A 19,472-nucleotide genomic window follows, 5' to 3' on the forward strand; every position below is an offset into this window, starting at 1 on the left:
ATCATACCTTAACTTGACCCTTACTCAGCCCATCTTTTGTTGAAACCCTAATCCATTCCTAATTCACCTGTGAACTTAATTATTTCAAGGCTGTCCTGCCTGATTTTCCATCCACTACCTTAAAAAATGCCAATTAATCTAAAATAACGTTGGCATTTTCTATACTGTGTCAAGAGAGTGTTGCTGGAAAAGCTCAGCAGGTCAGGCAGCATCCGAGGAGCAGGCAAATCCATGGTTTGGGCAAGAGCCCTTTTTGAACGGCTTATGCCCGAAACGTCGATTCTCCTACTCCTCGAATGTTGCCTGACCTGCTGTGCTTTTCCAGCACCACACTCTTGGCTCTGATCTCCAGCATCTGTAGTCCTTACTTTCTCCTAGTTTTCTATACTGCACCAATTTCTGCTCACCCTACATATTGTCTTTTACCCGACAACTGGCAATTAGCCATTCACAGCTTACATTCTGTCTTTCTACTTTCCAAACCTAGTTAAAATCCACCTCTCTGACTAAAGTTAATCTCAACATATTTTTCTGTTTATGAAACTGTGAATCACCTTTGGGTGTTTTTGTACATTGAAGGGGTATTATGAATATAGGATATTTTTAGTTGCTTTTATATAACTGCAGTTGCCAAGTAACTGCTTTTCAAGTGGACAGTCAATTTTTCCAGCCACAGCTATGCTGTTTTCCAGACCCCTGCACAGATACTACGGACAGGGTCTGGAAAAGCTGACATCCACACAAATAATCAACAGTTGGTAACCATGCCTTATGTATTTGCATTTCTCTATATTTACTGCTGGGTTTGGTTTGTCTATCAGCTTTAAATTATTATCCATTCAAATTGCTGTGAAAGGTTTAGCCAAAGCTGAGTAATGGATGGTATGCTGAAAGATATTTCAGGAAATGGAAAAATGAAACTGAATTATGGAATGTGATCCCAAAATACCAGTAAATATAGAGTCATTGAGATGTACAACATGGAAACAGACCCTTCGGTCCAACCCGTCCATGCCGACCAGATATCCCAACCCAATCTAGTCCCATCTGCCAGCACCCGGCCCATATCCCTCCAAACTCTTCCTATTCATGTACCCATCCAAATGCCTCTTAAATGTTGCAATTGTACCAGCCTCCATCACTTCCTCTGGCAGCTCATTCCATACACGTACCACCCTCTGCATGAAAAAGTTGCCCCTTAGGTCTCTATTATATCTTTCCCCTCTCACCCTAAACCTATGCCCTCTAGTTCTGGAATCCCTGACCCCAGGGAAAAGACTTTGCCTATTTACCCTATCCATGCCCCTCATCATTTTGTAAACCTCTATAAGGTCACCCCTCAGCCTCCGACGCTCCAGAGAAAACAGCCCTAGCCTCTTCCGACTCTCCCTATATCTTAAAACGTTATGTAGTAAGGAAATTCAAGTTGTTAAATTACCTTTAAAACAGTAGCCTTGGCCAAAGACCTTTTTATGTGGGGCTGTTTTTTTCTGGTTAATGTTGTCTTTTGAGTTAGGTTTTGATGTCAGGTCAGATTTTCCAAGTTTCTATTGCTTCAGTTTTATAGTTTCATGGTTGGACCTCATCTGGAGTACTATACTCCATTCTGTTCACCTCATCTTAGAAAGGACAAATTAAACTTACAGCAGGTGCAATGCAGTTTATACTGGAATAATACTGAGGCTTAAAATGTTAAATTATAAGAAGCAGTTGCTTGAATATGTTTTATGTACTATTAAATTTGAAAGATCAGGAGCTGATCTATTAAGGTAATTGTCATGTTAAAAGATTTAATACCATACACGGAGAAATGATTTCCTATGTATGGGCAATTGAGAAAAAGATAACATTAGAGATATAGTATTGAAGGATAAATTCTGGGATCACAGAAACCTGTGTGAGACCTTGAAAAAGATTCTTGGAACACTATACCCCATCCTCTCCCAAATGCTGTGAATGCTAGGATAATTGGAGCTTCCAAGATTGATAGATGGTGATTGATCTTTGTTGATTTCGAATTTTGGTAGGTTAAGTTGGGTACATGGAATTCAGGTGTAGACCTCAGTCATAATCAATTGAATGGCATAGCAGGCTCAAAGAACTAACTGACTGACTTTCTTTCAAATGTACCTTGGTGCCTAAGTTTATCCACAAAGGGTTATTCATCACTGCATTGGCATTTTTCTTTCCAGGAAAGCTGTTTAAAAGGATTTTATGTTCAAGAAATTACCTTGATCTGCTTTCACGAGGTACATGCCATTGTTAAAATAATGCTAATGAAATGAAAACAGATGCAAGGATGTTCCTGACCAGTGAATTCTGATACTACAATTGGGCTTAATAAAACCCTAATAGCAGAAGGAATGTCATTGAGGTCCTTTGAATTCCAGCTATGTCTACATTAATGTTAATTCTACAAAAGTACTGACTCTTTAAAAATCACTGGTGTTATTTCGCATTTCAAACCAGACATCCAGCCAATTGAACTAACCAACCTCCACTGTCTCCGAGAAATAGGGATGGGATGGGATGGGGGCACCTGTGTGATGTTAATTTTCAAAGGGCAGGCAAAATAAATTTGGGAGACTCCTACTTCGCCAGTGTGCTAATTCAGGTATCCTCTTAAACTTGTTTTAAGAGCAAAATTCCCTGTGATTCAAAAAATACCAAATTCCTCTACTGCTATTGCTTATTAAACCAAATAGTGTCAGTTGATCATATTTTAAAATTCACCAATGATCACAAAATTGCTTGGTATATTTTTGTGGGAAGGAACTGAATTATAAATGCTATGGTTAAATTCAGCCTGTGGTCATTATGGTGTATTGACATTGAATTTTCATAGTTTTAGCATGAGTACACTTGCAATATATAATGAACTGTAACATGATTGAACTTGAAACACCCAGGTCTTTCCTGATCACAAGGTGAACAATTAAGCTGCATATCCTTCGAGTAGAAGGTAATTTATTCTTACCAGTTGTTTGATATTTTAATTGTCATTTATTACACTGTACCACACCTGAAACTGAGGATTCCATAAAATATTGAAGGCTAAAGTGTTAATATAGGGTTGTAAGGAATTATGCAGTTAGAGACTTACACAGTGTTCCCCTTTTTCTACTGGCATCTATTTTTTTTATTTTTATGACTATTTATTCCCTTTTTAAAAGTGAGTATGGATTCTGCTTTCATAACTGGTTTCCAACCTGTCCCTTCATTGTATTACTGTTAACCATAAGCATTGCTTCTTGATTCTGACACACCAAACAGAGGAAATAATAATTTTTCCTTACCTGCATTTTTTTGAACCTCTCTTTCAAAAATTGTATCTTCTCTGATTAAAAGGACTGCAGTCTTTCTCCATAAAGTACCAGTAACTCCATTCCTTTCTCCCAAAGCTATGCCTCCCCTCCAGCTTATTTCGCAACTGTACTCCTCATTAGCTTAATGAACTCAACCAGAGCAACTTCGGTTCACTGCCAGTCTTGCTTGCCAAGCCCTCCCTTAAGTTGTGCTCACTCATTTCCCCATGCATTTGCCCATCTTCATCGCCTGTTTCCCAATACACTAAAGCTAAAATTTAGGTTCGAGTCTGGTCCCATTTTAGCACATCTTTGTCCTTAAGCCTCCAAATGCCAGTCTACCTTTTGATGGTATTCCAGTTCTACATCTCTTAGTAATCCTCCTCCACCCCTCACAAACTCTTTGGCTATCACAGTCCTAGAGCTTCTAAACCTTTTCACGTTGCCTCTTTACTCCCAAGTTTTCTTTTTATGTTTCTTTCGAACCTAACATTCTGGCTACACTGACCATTTCATTTCACCTTATTAATGTACAATTAGTGTTCTGTTGTCACGTGATCATGTGTAAAACGTCTTGGGCTATTTCATTCCATTAAATATGCTAAAATATTCATGGTGTTATAGAAGTATAAAATATTTTTGGTTTGATAGAAATCTGGAGATTAGACTGGAATAAATATGGTAATGCAAAGTGTCATGAACTACTTTAGCATTTTATCTGTGGATTTGGAAATTTGTTATTACCTATTGCTATATTTTACAGCTTCAGTGTATAAATTTTTGAAGTCTAGCTATCACCTCTTCTATCAGCTGTTGTCACTGAGGAAAACTGCTGCAGTCATTGTCCGCCTCAAGTACACAGCAATGCTGGAATTAACAAATCATTGTAAAAAGATGTAAGGAATCCAGAAACAGAACAACAATGCATAAAATACACTCCTATATTGCAGTATAAGATCCTGGGTTTTATGAAATTGCAATTTTCCTATCTGCATTTAACATTAAAATTTAATGAAAATTAGAACGCTGACAAAACCATTAAATGATTCTAGCCATAATGTTAAACCACACCAAGACAGTCAGGAAACGTAGATGCGTAAGATCAAACCATCATATAAGTGAAGTGTCGCTCCAACTCGCTATGAATGCAGTTGTTGCCATTTTTATGGTGGCAGGGCTTGCAACATCTAGTGAAACACTTAATCAGTGTGATATGGATGGTTTGTGCTCACTGTGCATGCATGGATTATTTTTTGCAGGAGCCCAAAAATGTACTGTAATTGAAAGTTCCATCAGTACATTTCCAGTCAAAAGGTGTGACCAGTAAGAACCCTGAATTCTCTGCTCCACTCCCCCCCACCACCCCCCTCCGCCATCACCACCATTAGAAGATGTAAATTGTGCTTGAAAGTTCATCTTTCACCTCCTATAAGGGGACTGTCATTTTTAACAGTACTGCACAATTTTGCAAAAAGACAAGCACAAATTCGTTGTTTCTCAGACCTTTTCATAAAAATCCTAAGATTCTGGAAAAGTGAAATGATGTTTTATTTTGCTGTACTGCTGGAATATTCTTCTTGTTTTGGAAGCTTGCATTTGAGGTTCATGATCTGCTATTCACCCTTGCTCATTAAAGTTATCGGATTTTTAAGCTGGTAGTCAACATTGTGGTGTGAGTCTGATCTCAATCAGCATTTCTTCCTGTTTCCTGTGAGAGTCAGCCATTAGTCATAAGGGTTCCCATTTCCTCAAACTCACCACAAAATAAACAGGGTGTCTTACTCACACTGAACTGTCGGCAGTCATCCAGAGGTTCTTTGCTAACTCAGTATCGGTCGCATTGCTTCCCTCATTTGGCACAAAACAGTTCGTACATTAGTTTAATCAATGATGGGGGTGGGGTAGGCAATACACTTATAAAATGATACAGTACTGTGCAAACCAAAGTGTACTTTCTGTTAACCAATATTTCTAGCAAAAAGATTAGAATTACTTTGAGCAAAATGTAGCAGCTTTCTCACTGAAAAAGTTGAATATATTATCTCTTAGCTTCATGCCAAACTACAAAGCTTGCAAAAACTGAGTGCAGAGGCACACAAACTTGTTATAATTTAAACCACATGTGTCATCTAGGTAAGAGTAAAACAGTAGAAAATGCAGTTTTTTTTGCAGTAATAGATTTGGCAATGACTAAAGAGAAAATTTAGCTCTGTAGGTTCTTTAGGTATTTGCGAGAGGAATTGAAAGTTTGCTGACCCTAAAAAGTTCTGATTTTTTGACTGAATTTTTGGCATTCTGCTGTTAACAGCAAATCTTGGCTTTAAAGTTGAATGTAAGGAACAGTGTGTTCCAGATCTCAGGTGAATCCACAGATAAAACAGTATCATCTACGAAAAGGAGTAATGTCTTTTGCTGAAGAAATATTTTGAGAGAATGTTTTACAATGCTATCCAACTTGTACTGATGAATTCATCAACAATAACACAACATGTGTTTAGGTAGCACAGTTAATGCAATAAAATATCTAAAGGCTCTTTACAGGAGCTTGTAAAACAACAATGGCATCAAGCCATAAAAGGAGAGATCAGTTAACCAAATGTTTGCCCTAAATAGTAGGTTATAAGGAGAGTCTTCTAGAAAGGAAGAAAATGAAGTAGAGAGGTGAGGAGTTGCAACAAAGGAATTTTGGAGCTTTAGGCCAAGGCAACTAAAGGAGTGGCCATTGTGGTGGACTGATTAAAATCAGAGATGCTAACAAGGCAAAATTAAATGAGTGATTTATGGAGTGCTTTCTATTTATTCATTTGTCGGATCCAAATGTTGCTGGCAAGGCCAGGCTTTTTTGCACGTTACTAATGATTTGTGAAGGTGGTTGAATTGATTTTGTAAATCTCTGACATCCATGTGGTGCAGGGATACCCGTAGGGCTATTAAGAAGAGAATTCCAAGTTGCTTTTTTCACCCAGTAACAGTGATATATTTCCAAGGAGAGGATGGTATGTGGTTGGAAGGGGGCTTGCAGATGGTGGGTTCTGGTGATCTGCTGCCCATGTCCTTCTAAGTGAAATCACAGGTTTGGAAGGTGCTATTGAAGGATGCATTGCTGTGATGCCATTGGCACTAGTGGTAGACGGAGTGAGTAGGGAGCCAATCAAGTGGGCGGATCTTTTTTCGAGTTAGCGTCAAATTTCTCAAGTGTTGTTGGAACTAAATACATCCAGCCAAGTGTTGAGCATTCTGTCACACACCTAATTTGTCTTGCGATTGATGGATTTTGGGGAGTCTGGCAATGAGCTTCTTATTATGATTTTCATACCAATCAACGTGATTTTAAAAAATTCCCAGTGTCCAACTTTAAGGAATTACATGACAAGATTTCAAATTTTAATATTTTTATTGTAACAAAGTAAATTCATGTTTGATTAAACATTACTTAATAGGAAGCTACTGCTCTAAATTACAGGCAAATATTTCTTATTAGTTTTGTCCATGATCGATAACCTCTTAGCAGAATTAGTCTTTTTTGATTATTCATTTGTGAAACATGGATGTCACTTGCTGGCCAGCATTTATTAACTATCTCTAGTTGCCCTTGACAAGTGGAGGTGAGCTGCATTCTGGAACTGCTACAGTCCATATAGGTTGACCTGCAGTGTACTTAGCGAGGGAGTGCCAGAATTTTGACTCAGTGACACTGACTGAATGGTATTTCCAAGTCAGAATGATGAGTGTCTTGATGGGGTACTTGCAGATAGTGGTGGTCCCATTTATGTGCTGCCCTTGTCTTTCTACGTGGAAGTGTTTATAGGTTTGGAAGGTCCTGACTAAGGACATCTAAGGTGAATTTCTGCAGCACACCTTGTAGCTAATACATGCTGCTACTACTGAGCATTGGTGATAGAGGGAGTGGATGTTTGTGGATGTGGTGCTTTGTTCTGGATGGTGTCAAGCTTCTTGAGTGTTGTTGGAACTCCTTGTGAAACTCCTGCATTAATTTTTGTGGTACTAAGATGACCAGTGTCCAACAAGTACAAGCATCTTCCCTTGTGCAAGGTATGACTCCAACCACTAAACAGTTTTCCCCATGATTCCCATTGACTTCAGTTTTGCTAGGCTTACTTGATGTTAGAGTTTAATTCTGCTTTCATGTGAAGGGCAATTGTTATGGTCTTCTCTCTGGCATTCATTCCTTTTGTCTATGTTTAAACCAAATCTTTAATGTGATCAGGAACGGAGAAGCCTTGGAAAATCTAAACTGAGTGTAATTGAAGGAGAAGCGCTGGCTAGTGTTATTATTATTGGACTGTTGATCTCGAGACCCAGGGAATGCTGAATTTGAATTCAGATTTGACCCAGGATTCGAATGCTATCATGGCAGATGCTGAAATTTGAATTCAATAACAAAGTGTGATTAAGAGTCTAAAGATAACCATAAATCCATTGTTGATTGTAGGAAAAATCCAACTGATTCACTATTATCCTTTAGGGAAGGAAACTGTCATCCTTACCTGGTCTGCACTACATGTGACTCCAGACCAACAGTGATGCGGTTGACTCTTCACTGTCCTCTCGGATGGGCAATAAATGTTGCCCTGGCCAGCAATGCCCTAATCCTATAAATAAAGGAACAGATTATTACCGAGTAAGAGTCATTTGATAGTACTGTTGATCAAGAGTAGACAGATAGGGCAGTAGTTGGACAGACATTGCTGGGTAGATGCCAATGTTAAAAACTTGAAAAGTCATGAAACTAATGGAGCAAATGTGTCTTCTTTCAGCGTATGATGCATTTGATATAGAATCAATAAAAAATACCTACTCCAAATCCATTAAGGAGCAACTCATAGTGAAAGAGATACAGGTTTTTTTTCTGACTAGAGTTTTTGTAGATTAAAGATTGTTTTTCTGGTTCTTTCTCAAATTTGTATTTATGATTGATGCTTAAACCAATAATCTCATATAAATATTGTGCCATAAAAGCAAAACCATCAACTCAGTTGAAAGTCAAAAGTTTCGTCACTTCCACTGCACAGTCCAATATTTGTACAGCAATTACTGATTTCATTAAGATGATTTTTAAAAAAAACTCCCCCTAGCTACTATAAGTTGTGCAAAGACATATTTGATAAACAAACCAGCAATAAGAAAATTTTTAAAAAGTAATGTAAAAGAGAAGCAAAGTAAGAATTGACATGCCAGCTTCATACCCAAACATTGATCCCTAATTTACTCTACCAGAGTTCTAACACAAAACATGTCATGGATCCAGCAATGAGTGTTGCTAATTTCAAAAGTTACAGGCATTATTAATAAACAGTTAGTAGGCTTGAGGCCTTTGCATTTTCTGCAGGATGCAGAAAGAAATTGCCAGAGGCTACAGAACCTAAATCATACTGACTGAACAAAATGGCAAGTTGCGTTAATGAAGATTCAATCAAATAGCTTTGAATTCAATGTGATGAAGAATGGAGTGACATAGATGGGACACAATAAGGCATTTTAAACCCAAAATGCAGACTTCATTGATGGGAATAAACAGACTCAGTAGGTCTAAGTTTCTATCTTGAAGAAGAAGATGGTAATGTGGCATCCTACCACTGAACCAGAAGTATGAGGTCCAGGTTAATGTTCTAAGAACAGGTTCAAATCCTAATACAGCAGCTAGTAGAATTAAAATCGATAAATAAAAGTGTAGTTATAAAGCTATTTCCAGTAATGATGACCATTGTTGATTGTAAAAACGTACCTGTTGTCATCTAATCTGCCACATTCCTCCTTGGTCTGGCTTAGATGTTACTTTAGAACCACAACAATGTGATTTTATCTTTTAAAAACTGTCTGAAGTGGCCTAGCAGCAACTCGGGTATATCAAACCACTGCTGAAAATGTGTTGCTGGAAAAGCGCAGCAGGTCAGGCAGCATCCAGGGAACAGGAGAATCGACGTTTCGGGCATAAGTCCTTCTTCAGGAATCCTGAAGAAGGGCTTATGCCCGAAACGTCGATTCTCCTGTTCCCTGGATGCTGCCTGACCTGCTGCGCTTTTCCAGCAACACATTTTCAGCTCTGATCTCCAGCATCTGCAGACCTCACGTTCTCCTCAAAGATTTCTATATCAAACCACTACAAAATTAAGAAAAAAAGGAACAAAATTGGATGGACCACACTTCGTTAGCGCACATACTAGAAAGGACAACGTCAAACCCAGCCTTTTCAACCCTGCAAAATCAGCCTTACTAATATTTGGGTGTTTTTGACAAAACTAAGAGTTATCCCATAGATTAGTCTGTCATAGTCATAGAACTATAGCTTACAGAGAGTACCCCAAACACCATCATCGCTGGGTATGACCTACTCATCAGCAGGACTGACCCAGCATAGACAGTGGTGCAGTTATATACAATGACGAAGGAGTTTCCCTAGCAGTCGTTAACAATGATTCTGGCTTCTATGAAGTTTCATGGTATCAGACAGGGAACCCTCTTGCTAATTACCACCTACAAGCCTCCCTCCGTTTATGAATTCATACTACTTCATATTGAACACCAGTTGGAGGAAAAACTGAGGATGGCAAGGTTACAATCTGTTCTGGATTGGAGACTTCAAAGCCCATCATCAGGAGGGACTTGGCACACCACCACTGACCAAGCTGGTAGGTCCTAAAGGGCATAGCTGCTTGATTTAGATTTGCATCAGATGGTGAGAAAACCAACAAGAGGAAATATGCACTTGACCTTATGTCCGCAATCAACCTGTTGCAGATCCTTCTCTCCCTGACAGTATTGGTAGGACTGGCCTCTGCAATTTCCTTGTAGAGAGATAATTTCATGATCATATTGAGAATATCCTCTATTATGTGGCTAGCTAAATGGGATAGATTTCAAACAGGATTACAACTGAGCATTCAGAAGACACTATAAGCTATCATCACCAACCGAAATATATTCATCCGCAATCTGTATATGACCTTGAACAGTAGACAAGGAATGAATGTGGTTCAGTCAAGAGCTAGGGGAACACAATGTAAAAATTAAGGGTACCGTTTCAGGATAAAGAGGAGGAGAATTTTTTTCTCTGAAGGTTTTGTGGTTGTGGATCTTTGCCTCAAAAAATTGTGGACCTTGAGTCATTGCCAAAGATGGATGGAATTCTTGTTAGGTAAAGAATCAAAGGTTATGGCGGGATGGGGGAGGCGAACAGGAATGTAGAGTTTAAAAGGGCAAGTTGCCTTCTGCTCCTACTTTGTAGGAAAATTTGATAATGGTGATATCCATTGTAAGGTATGGTTCCAACTTGCCCCTAGTTCTGCTAGAATCATCTTCTTCTGTTAGATTAGAGTCATAGAGTTATACAGCACAGTAGCAGACCCTTCAGTCCAACTCGTCCATGTTGACCAGGGTGTCTAAACCAAACTAGCCCCATTTGCCTGAATTTCACCTATATCCCTCTAAATCTTTCCTATCTATGTGCCTGTTCAAATGTAGTTTAAATGCTGTAATTTGAATTGAATTGAATTTATTGTCACGTCTATTGAGGCACAGTGAAAAGCTTTGTCTTGTGAGCAGTACAGGCAGATCACAGAGTTAAGTAGCATAGTTAAGTAAATAATAGGTAAACCGCAGCAAAAGCAAAAAGACAGGTAGAACAATTATAGGAAATAGGAAACCGATCTGCACGCAGGAGCTCGCAAGGAGTCGACCATATCCGGTGCTATCTTACATCCTTTCGCATTTTACCCTTCTCTACCACTTCCTCTGGTAGCTCATTCCATACCCTAGGAGAAAAAGTTGCTCCTCAGGTCCCTTTTAAATCTTTCCCCTCTCACTTTAAACACATGCTTTCGATTTTGACTCCCCTGTCCTGGAGAAAAAGTCATACTCTTGGCTATTCACCTTATCTATACCCCTACTGATTTTACCAATTTCTTAGCCTCCTATGTTCCAGGGAAAAATGTCCAGTCTCTCAACTCAAACCTTCCGGTCTTGATAATTTCCTTGTAAGTCTTTTTTGCACCCTCTGTAGTTTAATAACATCCTTCCTATTGTAGGGTGACCAGAATTCAGTGCTCCAAATGTGGCCTTAACAATATCTTGCACAACTGTAACATGATGTCCTAACTCCTGTACTCAATGCTCCTACCTCTGAAGAGAAGTGTGTCAAATGCTGCCCTCAGCACCCTGTTTACCTGCAAAAGCACTTTTAAGGAACTATGTACCTGCACCTCTAGGTCTCTCTGTTCAACAACACTCCTCGGCAGCCTTACCGTTAACTGTGTAAGTCCTGCCATCAATCACCCTCCTAATGCCTCTCAGTGGGGCTTACTGGTATGATGTGGAGAAGGATTATTCAATAATACATCTTCAGAAGAGGTATATACGTGAGTAACGAGGTATTTTTTACATAATAGTACAATAACAAGTTCCATCGTTTAAGACTGGTGAACACTAAAAGACATTGTTATCTCTTAAGATGTAGTAACTAGCTATGTAGCTACATGGTTAGAAATTGTAGAACTGCTTAACGATGATTAGCAAACTGGTTAGCTCCACCAAGACACAATGATGTATAAAAATTTTAAAAACTGCATATGCTGTTAATCGGAAACAAAAATAGAGTTTGCTGGAAAAGCTCAATAGGTCTAGCAGCCTCTATGGAGAGAAATCCTAGTTAACATTTTGAGTCGAGTGACCTTTGCTCAGAGCATTTCTCTAATTGTGACATAGTAATGTATATATCACTGAGTGGAGGTATACCAAACCTTCTGAATTAATCCTTTCAGAGCAACTGCCTTAAACAACAATATTACAAATTATTAAAATCATTCACAGGGTGTGGGTGTTGCTGGCAAATCCAGACCAGCCCTAATTGTCTATTTACAATAGGTAGTGAGTCACTTTTTTGCTACTGAATGGCTTGTGAAGCCATTTTGATTTGACTTATTGTAGTTAGTACAATAGATAGGAGTCAACTACATTTCTTTTTGTCTGGAGTTAAAAATGGTCACACTGCGTCGGGACAGCAGATTTCTTCGCTTAATGGATATTTGTGAACCAAATGGAATTCATGGAAATGTAGCTATTCCATTGACACCATTACTGATACTAGGCATGCAGTTTTCCACCTGAGAAATTAAGCGCTGGGGTCCGCTGGACTCTGCAGCAATTAAATTCTCACCAGCACAATTACCTGCCTTTTCCCAGCATGCAAGAGAAGTGGCTGGTTTGAGCTTGATTGGAAGGCTGCACACTGTGGGCCCAATCTGGGATAGGGATGAAGGGCAAGGAGATGAATGTTGAAATCCACCGTCTGCTTTTGCTTCTTGCCCCTGCTTCTGCACGACCTGTTAGAAAATGACTTAATATCTTGCTGTTGAATGCCCTGGAAACTAAATCTCTCATGTCAGTCTCCAACACCAGAAAACAACCAGCTTCTGATTGACCAGCAGCTTCTGGCAGGGTAGAACATCAAAGTCAAGGACTGTGAGTTACTAAGAGGCTCAACATTCAGTTCTAGAAACAAACTGATTAAAGCTCAGTTTGGTGAGCACTGGTTGTTTGGGGGTGGAGAATCAGTCGCCATTGAACAAACCCACCTCCACATGTAAGCTGCAAAATGGAAAATCTTGGCCTATTCCATATTTATTTAATTCACTGAATTTAAATTTCCAGGTGTCATGTTGAAATTTGAACTCATGTTTCTAGACCATTAGTCCAGTCCTATGGAAATCAGTCAAATACGATAACTAAATGAAAATAAGGATAATGGTGGAGATGGTAAATAATGACTTTGTGCAGCATTAACAAAGAAGGTTTAATTCTTAATTTTAAATCTAATGATTGATAGATGTCTGTTAATGAGGAACAACAATGGTGTGGGACAAAGACAAGTATGTGGAAATAGGTCACAGATCAGCTAAAATGTCACTGACTAGCAGAACAGGCTGGAGGGGCCTATTTGTTTTCTTGTGTTACTATGATTTAAAATTATGTGTAAAATCTCTCAATATTTTGTCTTGCCATTCAGCGTGTTGCAATTTAAAAACAACAATCCCACACAAAGTACAGCTGTTGATACTCTTTCTAGGATGTTCTAGTGCAGTTCATGTCCAAGAAGGCATAATCTAGTAGTCATGATTTGGAGATGCCGGTGTTGGACTGGGGTGTACAAAGTTAAAGATCACACAACACCAGGTTATAGTCCAACAGGTTTAATTGGAAGCACACTAGCTTTCGGAGCATTGCTCCTATCACCTGATGAAGGAGCGATGCTCCGAAAGCTGTGTGCTTCCAATTAAACCTGTTGGACTATAACCTGGTGTTGTGTGATTTTTAATCTAGTAGTGTTAGTTTCTGGTGACTCTCACAGCAGTGACTTTGACAAATTCTCTTCTCTGAGTGTCAGAGATAGAAGTAGTTACTAATGGGTGGGTAGTGGTGAATTTTAAGCGTTGAATCAAATAGATTAACTTTTCAAAGGGAAGGCAGACAAAGTTACAACTTAGTACTTTATCTGGAGATAAGTACACTCATTCTGTTACTCTGGACAGTCTTTCTTGCAGTATGTATCAACATCTTTACAAGTTATTCTTTCAGATGTTGTTGTGTGATTTAAAAACACCAGGAGATTCAATAGGCAAAATTTTCAATGCTTAAGGCCCCTTTGCACAACTTCCTGCTGATGATAAGCTGTTGGGAGAAAAAAAATTCCTACAGATGCAGAATCTTACTGGTGAACAGATGTGCTTGAAATGCTTTAGGCATTCGTCCAATGCGTTAGTGTTGATGGTGTTGAGCTGACTGCACATTTTTTTGGTGGATCAGTATTCAATTCACTTCATTAAACAGGGAAAAGATTCAGATTTGCGATCATGTTAATGGGTGTTTTGTAACTATTGAATAATATTGTAAAACTAATAGTACCCAAAATATAGGACATGTTGATTCAATTGTTCTGTTTTTCTGTTGATAGAGAGGGATGAAAGATCTACACCCATAAATGAGTTACCAGAAAGCCATGGGGAGTATGAGCCCAGATTAATTCTACATCTTCCAATGGACCAGCACTTGAAGTCCAATTTCAGTCAAATTCTCTATATGTTATTGCTGTCCTCACCCAAATAATATTTAAATGACAATTGGATGGCCTCCTTATTTAAGTAATGGTGTTAAGTAACAGGATTCCAGTTTTTCGCATTTTGATCTTTATCTTAATGTCATGATTCAATTGGGAAGATTATGCCAATAATTGAATCGGGAAGATTGTGCCAGTGATTGAATCTCTCTATTCTGGAAGCCATCACAAATATTTAACTACCCAATTAAATCACTAAGGTAAGCAATTTGCCTTTCTGACTGCTATTCAGGACAATAGTAATTCACACCAGATTTTGTCACTAACTGAAGTGACAAACTTTATTCTTTAACAAATGGCAAAAAATAGATTGCTAATTTAAGATTACGCACACCCACACATTCATGAATAAAACAGGCAAAAAAGGACAATTTGACACAAATATATTGAGTGGAAACATATAGACTAGGATAGCAAACTCTGATGATCTAAGTCCAGACCACAAAGATGGGATGAGTTCTTTCTCTCAGTTCCCTGATTTTATAGTAATGATGACGTGGGGTTGATCTTCGATTCAATAATTGTTTGGGTGGGCCCAGGTCTTGTGTAGAGTCAAGGAGTCATATAGCATGCAAACAGACCCTTTCATCCATCCAGCCCATGCCAAACATAATCCCAAACTAAACAATCCAACCTGCCTGTTCCTGGTCCGTATCCCTTTCCTATTCATGTACTTATCCAAATGTCTTTTAAATGTTTTAATTGTACCCACATCCACCACTTCCTCAGGAAGTTCATCCACATGCGAACCATCCACTATGTAAAACATTTGCCCTTCATGTCTTTTTAAAATCTCTCTCCTCACTTGAAATCCCACATTTGAGGGAAAAGACAACTACCATTAACACTATCTGTACCCCTCATTATTTTATAAACTTCTATAAAGTCGCCTCTCAACCTCCTACATTCCAGTGAAAAAGTCCAAGCCAATCCAGCCTTTGCTCAATACTCAAACCTTCCATTTCTGGAAAGTTTGAGTTATAAAGAAAGATTGGACAGGCTGGGGCTTTTTATTCTATTAGAAGTCTTTTTTTGGAGTCTTGAGATATTTTTATCTTTTTACTCTCCGAGAAATGATGAGAGTTACTTGTTGTTTACAGGTATCTGGATGTCTCTGAGTACACTGCACTCATGGGTTGTGATAAACTGCAGCTGCACCAATCCCAAGTATGTTATTTGGCAGTTTTTCTTCAACATAATGAAATTGAAGCTACATGATCTCGTAAAGTATTAATTGGCCATGCTAAATTGCCCGTAGTGTTAGGTGAAGGGGTAAGGGTAAATGTCGGGGTATGGGTGGGTTACGCTTCGGCGGGTCGGTGTGGACTTGTTGGGCCGAAGGGCCTGTTTCCACACTGTAAGTAATCTAATCTAATCTAATCTAAACTTCCAGGTGCCTCTTAGCAACATATTACAGTTTAACTTGTATTTTCCAGATTATAAACCAACAGGAAAAATATACAATCCCTAAAATTAATTAATAATAATTATGGCCCAAGACAATTATTTTGAATGGATATCCACTTTTTAATAGTTATGAATTTTCTTTCCAGAATGCTAAGCGAGCCCAGATGATTGCATATCATATCAAAATTACTGCACTGTAATGGAAATAAGTCAACATGCATCCAAATACTCTGAAGTAAATTCTTAATTTTTCCAATTAAATCTTTTAAATGGCAATCCATATAAGGCAAGTTTTCTTTTACAACTCCAGTATCTACTGTTCATTTCTAAAGAATTTATAACAGAGTTAGTATTTACAATCTGGTATGTTCAGTTTTTTTTTATATAATCTGGTCTTGTTGTGAACACAATAGGTCTTCAAAGAAAATGCACTATTTTTCCAAAGTATACTTTGTCCATTCCTGATAATTTTACAAAGTTAGAGAATAACATATGGTTCTATAGATCAAGTGTCAAGCATCATAGAGTCAGAGATATACAGCACGGAAATCAACCCTTCGGTCCAACTTGTCCACATCGACCAGGTATCCTAACCTAATTTAATCCACTCGGCCCATATCCCTCTAATCCCATATCCCTCTAATCCCATCCTATTCATATACACATCCAGATGTCTTTAAGTGTTGTAATTCTACCCGCCTCCACCATTTCCCCTGGCAGCTCATTCCATACTCGCACCACCCTCTGTCTGAAAACATAGCCTCTTAGGTCCCTTTTAAATTTTTCCCCTTTCATCCTAAACCTACGCCCTCTAGTACTGGACTCCGCCCACCCCCTACTCCAGGGAAAAGGCCTTGTCTATCCAAGCCCCTCATGATTTTATAAACCTCTATAAGGTAACTTCTTAGCCTGTGACGCTCCAGGGAAAACAGCCCCAGCCTATTCAGCCTTCCAACCCTGGCAACATCCTTGTGAATCTTTTCTGAACCTTTCGAGTTTCACAACATCCTTCCAATAGTAAGGAGACCAAAATTGCACGCAATATTCCAGAAGTGGCCTAACCAATGTCCTGTACAGCTGCCACATGACCTCTCAACTCCTATACTTACTGCTCCAACCAATAAAGTCAAGCATACCAAATGCAGCTTTCGCTATCCTATCTACCTGTGACTCCACTTTCAAGGAACTATCAACCTGCACTGCAAGGTCTCTGTTCAGCAAACCTTCCCAGGACCTTCCCATTAAGTGTATAAACCTGCTTTGATTTGCTTTTCCAAAATGCAACCCCTCACATTTATCTAAACTAAGTCCATCTGCCACTCCTTAGCCATTGGCCCATCTGATCAAGATCCTATTGTAATCTGAGGTAATCTTCTTCGCTGTCCATTGCACCTCCAATTTTGGTGTCATCTACAAACTTACTAACTATACCTCCTATGTTCGCATTCAAATCATTCATATAAATGATGAAAAGCAGTGGACCTAGCACCAATCCTTGTGGCACACCACTGGTCACAAGCCTGCAGTCTGAAAAGCAACCCTCCACCACCACCACCCTCTGTCTTCTACCTTTTGAGTCAGTTCTGTATCCAAATGGTGAGTTTTCTCTGTATTCCATGGAATCTAATCTTGCTAACTAGTCTACCGTGAGGAACCTTGTTGAACACCTTACTGAAGTCCATATAGATCATGTCCACTACTCTGCCCTCATCAATCCTCTTTGTTTGAGTTTTTCGAAAAAGTAACAATCTTATGATTTTCATGTAGTGCATTTGGAAGTTGAGGTGCAGAGTTGTGTGGACTAACTTGAGTTTGATTGAGTAATAAAGGTGCACATAAGAAAACTGCAGCCGAACCAAAACAAATTGTAGCTGCAATAATAAAATCAATTGTAATTAGACTCATGTAAGAAAGTTCATTTGAAATACTAGGAGGTTAAGATGAGATACACATGACAGATTTTAGGATGTACACCAAACCTCAAGGGGACAGAGGATTGGACCTCCATAGGATAGCAAAAATGTGAATTCACTACAATGTTTCAGGTGGCACAGTAGCTCAGTGGTTAGCACTACTGCCTCACGGCACCAGGGTCCCACGTTCGATTCCAGCCTTTGATGACTGTCTGTGTGGAGTTTGCACACTCTCCCCGTTTCTGTGTGGGTTTCCTCCAGGTGCTCCGGTTTCCTCCCACAGTCCAAAGATGTGCAGGTCAGGTGAATTGGCCATGTTAAATTGTCCATAGTGTTATGTGCAATTGTCAGAGGGAATGGTCCTGGGTGGGTTAATCTTTGGAGGGTCGGTGTGGACTTGTTGGGCTGAAGGGCCTGTTTCCACACAGTAGGGAATCTAATCTAAATATCCTATCTATCACAAAGGACCATGTGATCACACTGGATTAGTCAATGGGGAAAAATGTCAGATCTGGGGACAATCTCGCAAATAGACAATTCTGCAACAGAAAATCTGAGGATAATGAGTGAGTGTTGCTGTATCTCTGAGGAAGCAATTGAGAAAGTAAAATGGATAGGCTGAGTGAAACATAAAAGATCTTACTTAAATTCATTTGCAGTTTAACACTTTTGAGCTGATACGTTTTGGTAGCGAGAAAACAGGTTGTGGTCTTGTTTTGTAGCTAGAACATTACATAAATTAGACAGTGCCAAGGAGGCATCATGGTTTCTTTTAGCCAGAGACTGACTGTGGCATAAGGTTAATTCCTACACTGTTCCTCTGTTACTTTGAAAGTAGATGTATTAGTTTTTTGACAGTTGTGTAACCACTTGCAGTATATTATTCTATTTTGTATTTTTACCTATTAAACACCTGCAGTGTTTTGAATAAAAGTTCCTGTTTTCTGTGGTCCTGCATTCTGGTACGTATGTTTTGAGTGCTGTTAAAATCATTTCCAAACGTTGTCAACATTTGCTTTTAATAGTTAAATCATTGAGGCATAGTAACAACGCTCAGATAGTTTTTGTTGAATAGTTAGAATGTATGAGTCAAAAACTTCACCAAAACTCCATCTCTGGTTTGAAAGAATGCAGTCAATTTGTTTCTTTTCCTGCTCCAGAGGCTGCTGCAGTCCATACTAGTTGGTATCTGCCGCATTCTTCTTTGTTTGCCTTTTGATCTATCTGTTACCACCAATTCCCAGGCACCAGCAATCTCAATTTTCCTGTGGGTCCAGAATGTGTCCATCATCTCCTTCTCCTCATGCGAGTTCAAGGACCTTCTCAATAGTCGTTCATTTTGTTCAACTAACTTACAGCAAAGATTGTAACATTGAAATTCAACTGATTCCATCTTGCATTCTAGGTCTAGTTTTTACATGCACACAATGTTGTCAACCACATTTAAGCATTCTGCTTCTTAGTCAAGCTCGAATACATTTTTTTTCTTTTGGCATACTAATCTTTGGAGCAAGTTATGTTATTTTGACGAGACCCCATTAAAGGAATCATTGTACAGATTTATTCACTTGCAAGTCACAAATTCCAACTGAGTTCTTGTCGGTCTTTGATGTGACTAAGCTGACCAACTTTTACATAGTGCAAAAGCAGAATGGGAACTTTTTTTTAGAAAAATGACTTCATCAAATGGGATTGATCACACATAGACTAACACAAACT

The 19,472-nt window shown here is 38.9% G+C and overlaps 1 protein-coding gene across 7 annotated transcripts in view; it reads left to right on the top strand.

Moving 5' to 3' along the window:
* Positions 1-19,472, top strand: part of hmga1a (high mobility group AT-hook 1a) — a 109,569-nt gene that overhangs the window by 68,394 nt on the left and 21,703 nt on the right. Inside the window, exons 6-7 of one of the 7 annotated variants that reach the window (XM_043716785.1) lie at positions 15,534-15,600; positions 15,987-16,004. The exons of 5 other annotated variants lie outside the window; for them this stretch is intronic. In XM_043716785.1, coding sequence (XP_043572720.1) covers positions 15,534-15,551 — 18 coding nt within the window. In that variant the 3' untranslated portion in view covers positions 15,552-15,600; positions 15,987-16,004. Of the gene's footprint in view, positions 1-15,533; positions 15,601-15,986; positions 16,005-19,472 lie in introns of those variants that run through there. One more of the 7 variants, XM_043716784.1, reaches the window with a different exon arrangement.

This window comes from Chiloscyllium plagiosum, chromosome 26 (assembly GCF_004010195.1).
Source record: "Chiloscyllium plagiosum isolate BGI_BamShark_2017 chromosome 26, ASM401019v2, whole genome shotgun sequence".
NCBI classification, from domain to species: domain Eukaryota; kingdom Metazoa; phylum Chordata; class Chondrichthyes; order Orectolobiformes; family Hemiscylliidae; genus Chiloscyllium; species Chiloscyllium plagiosum.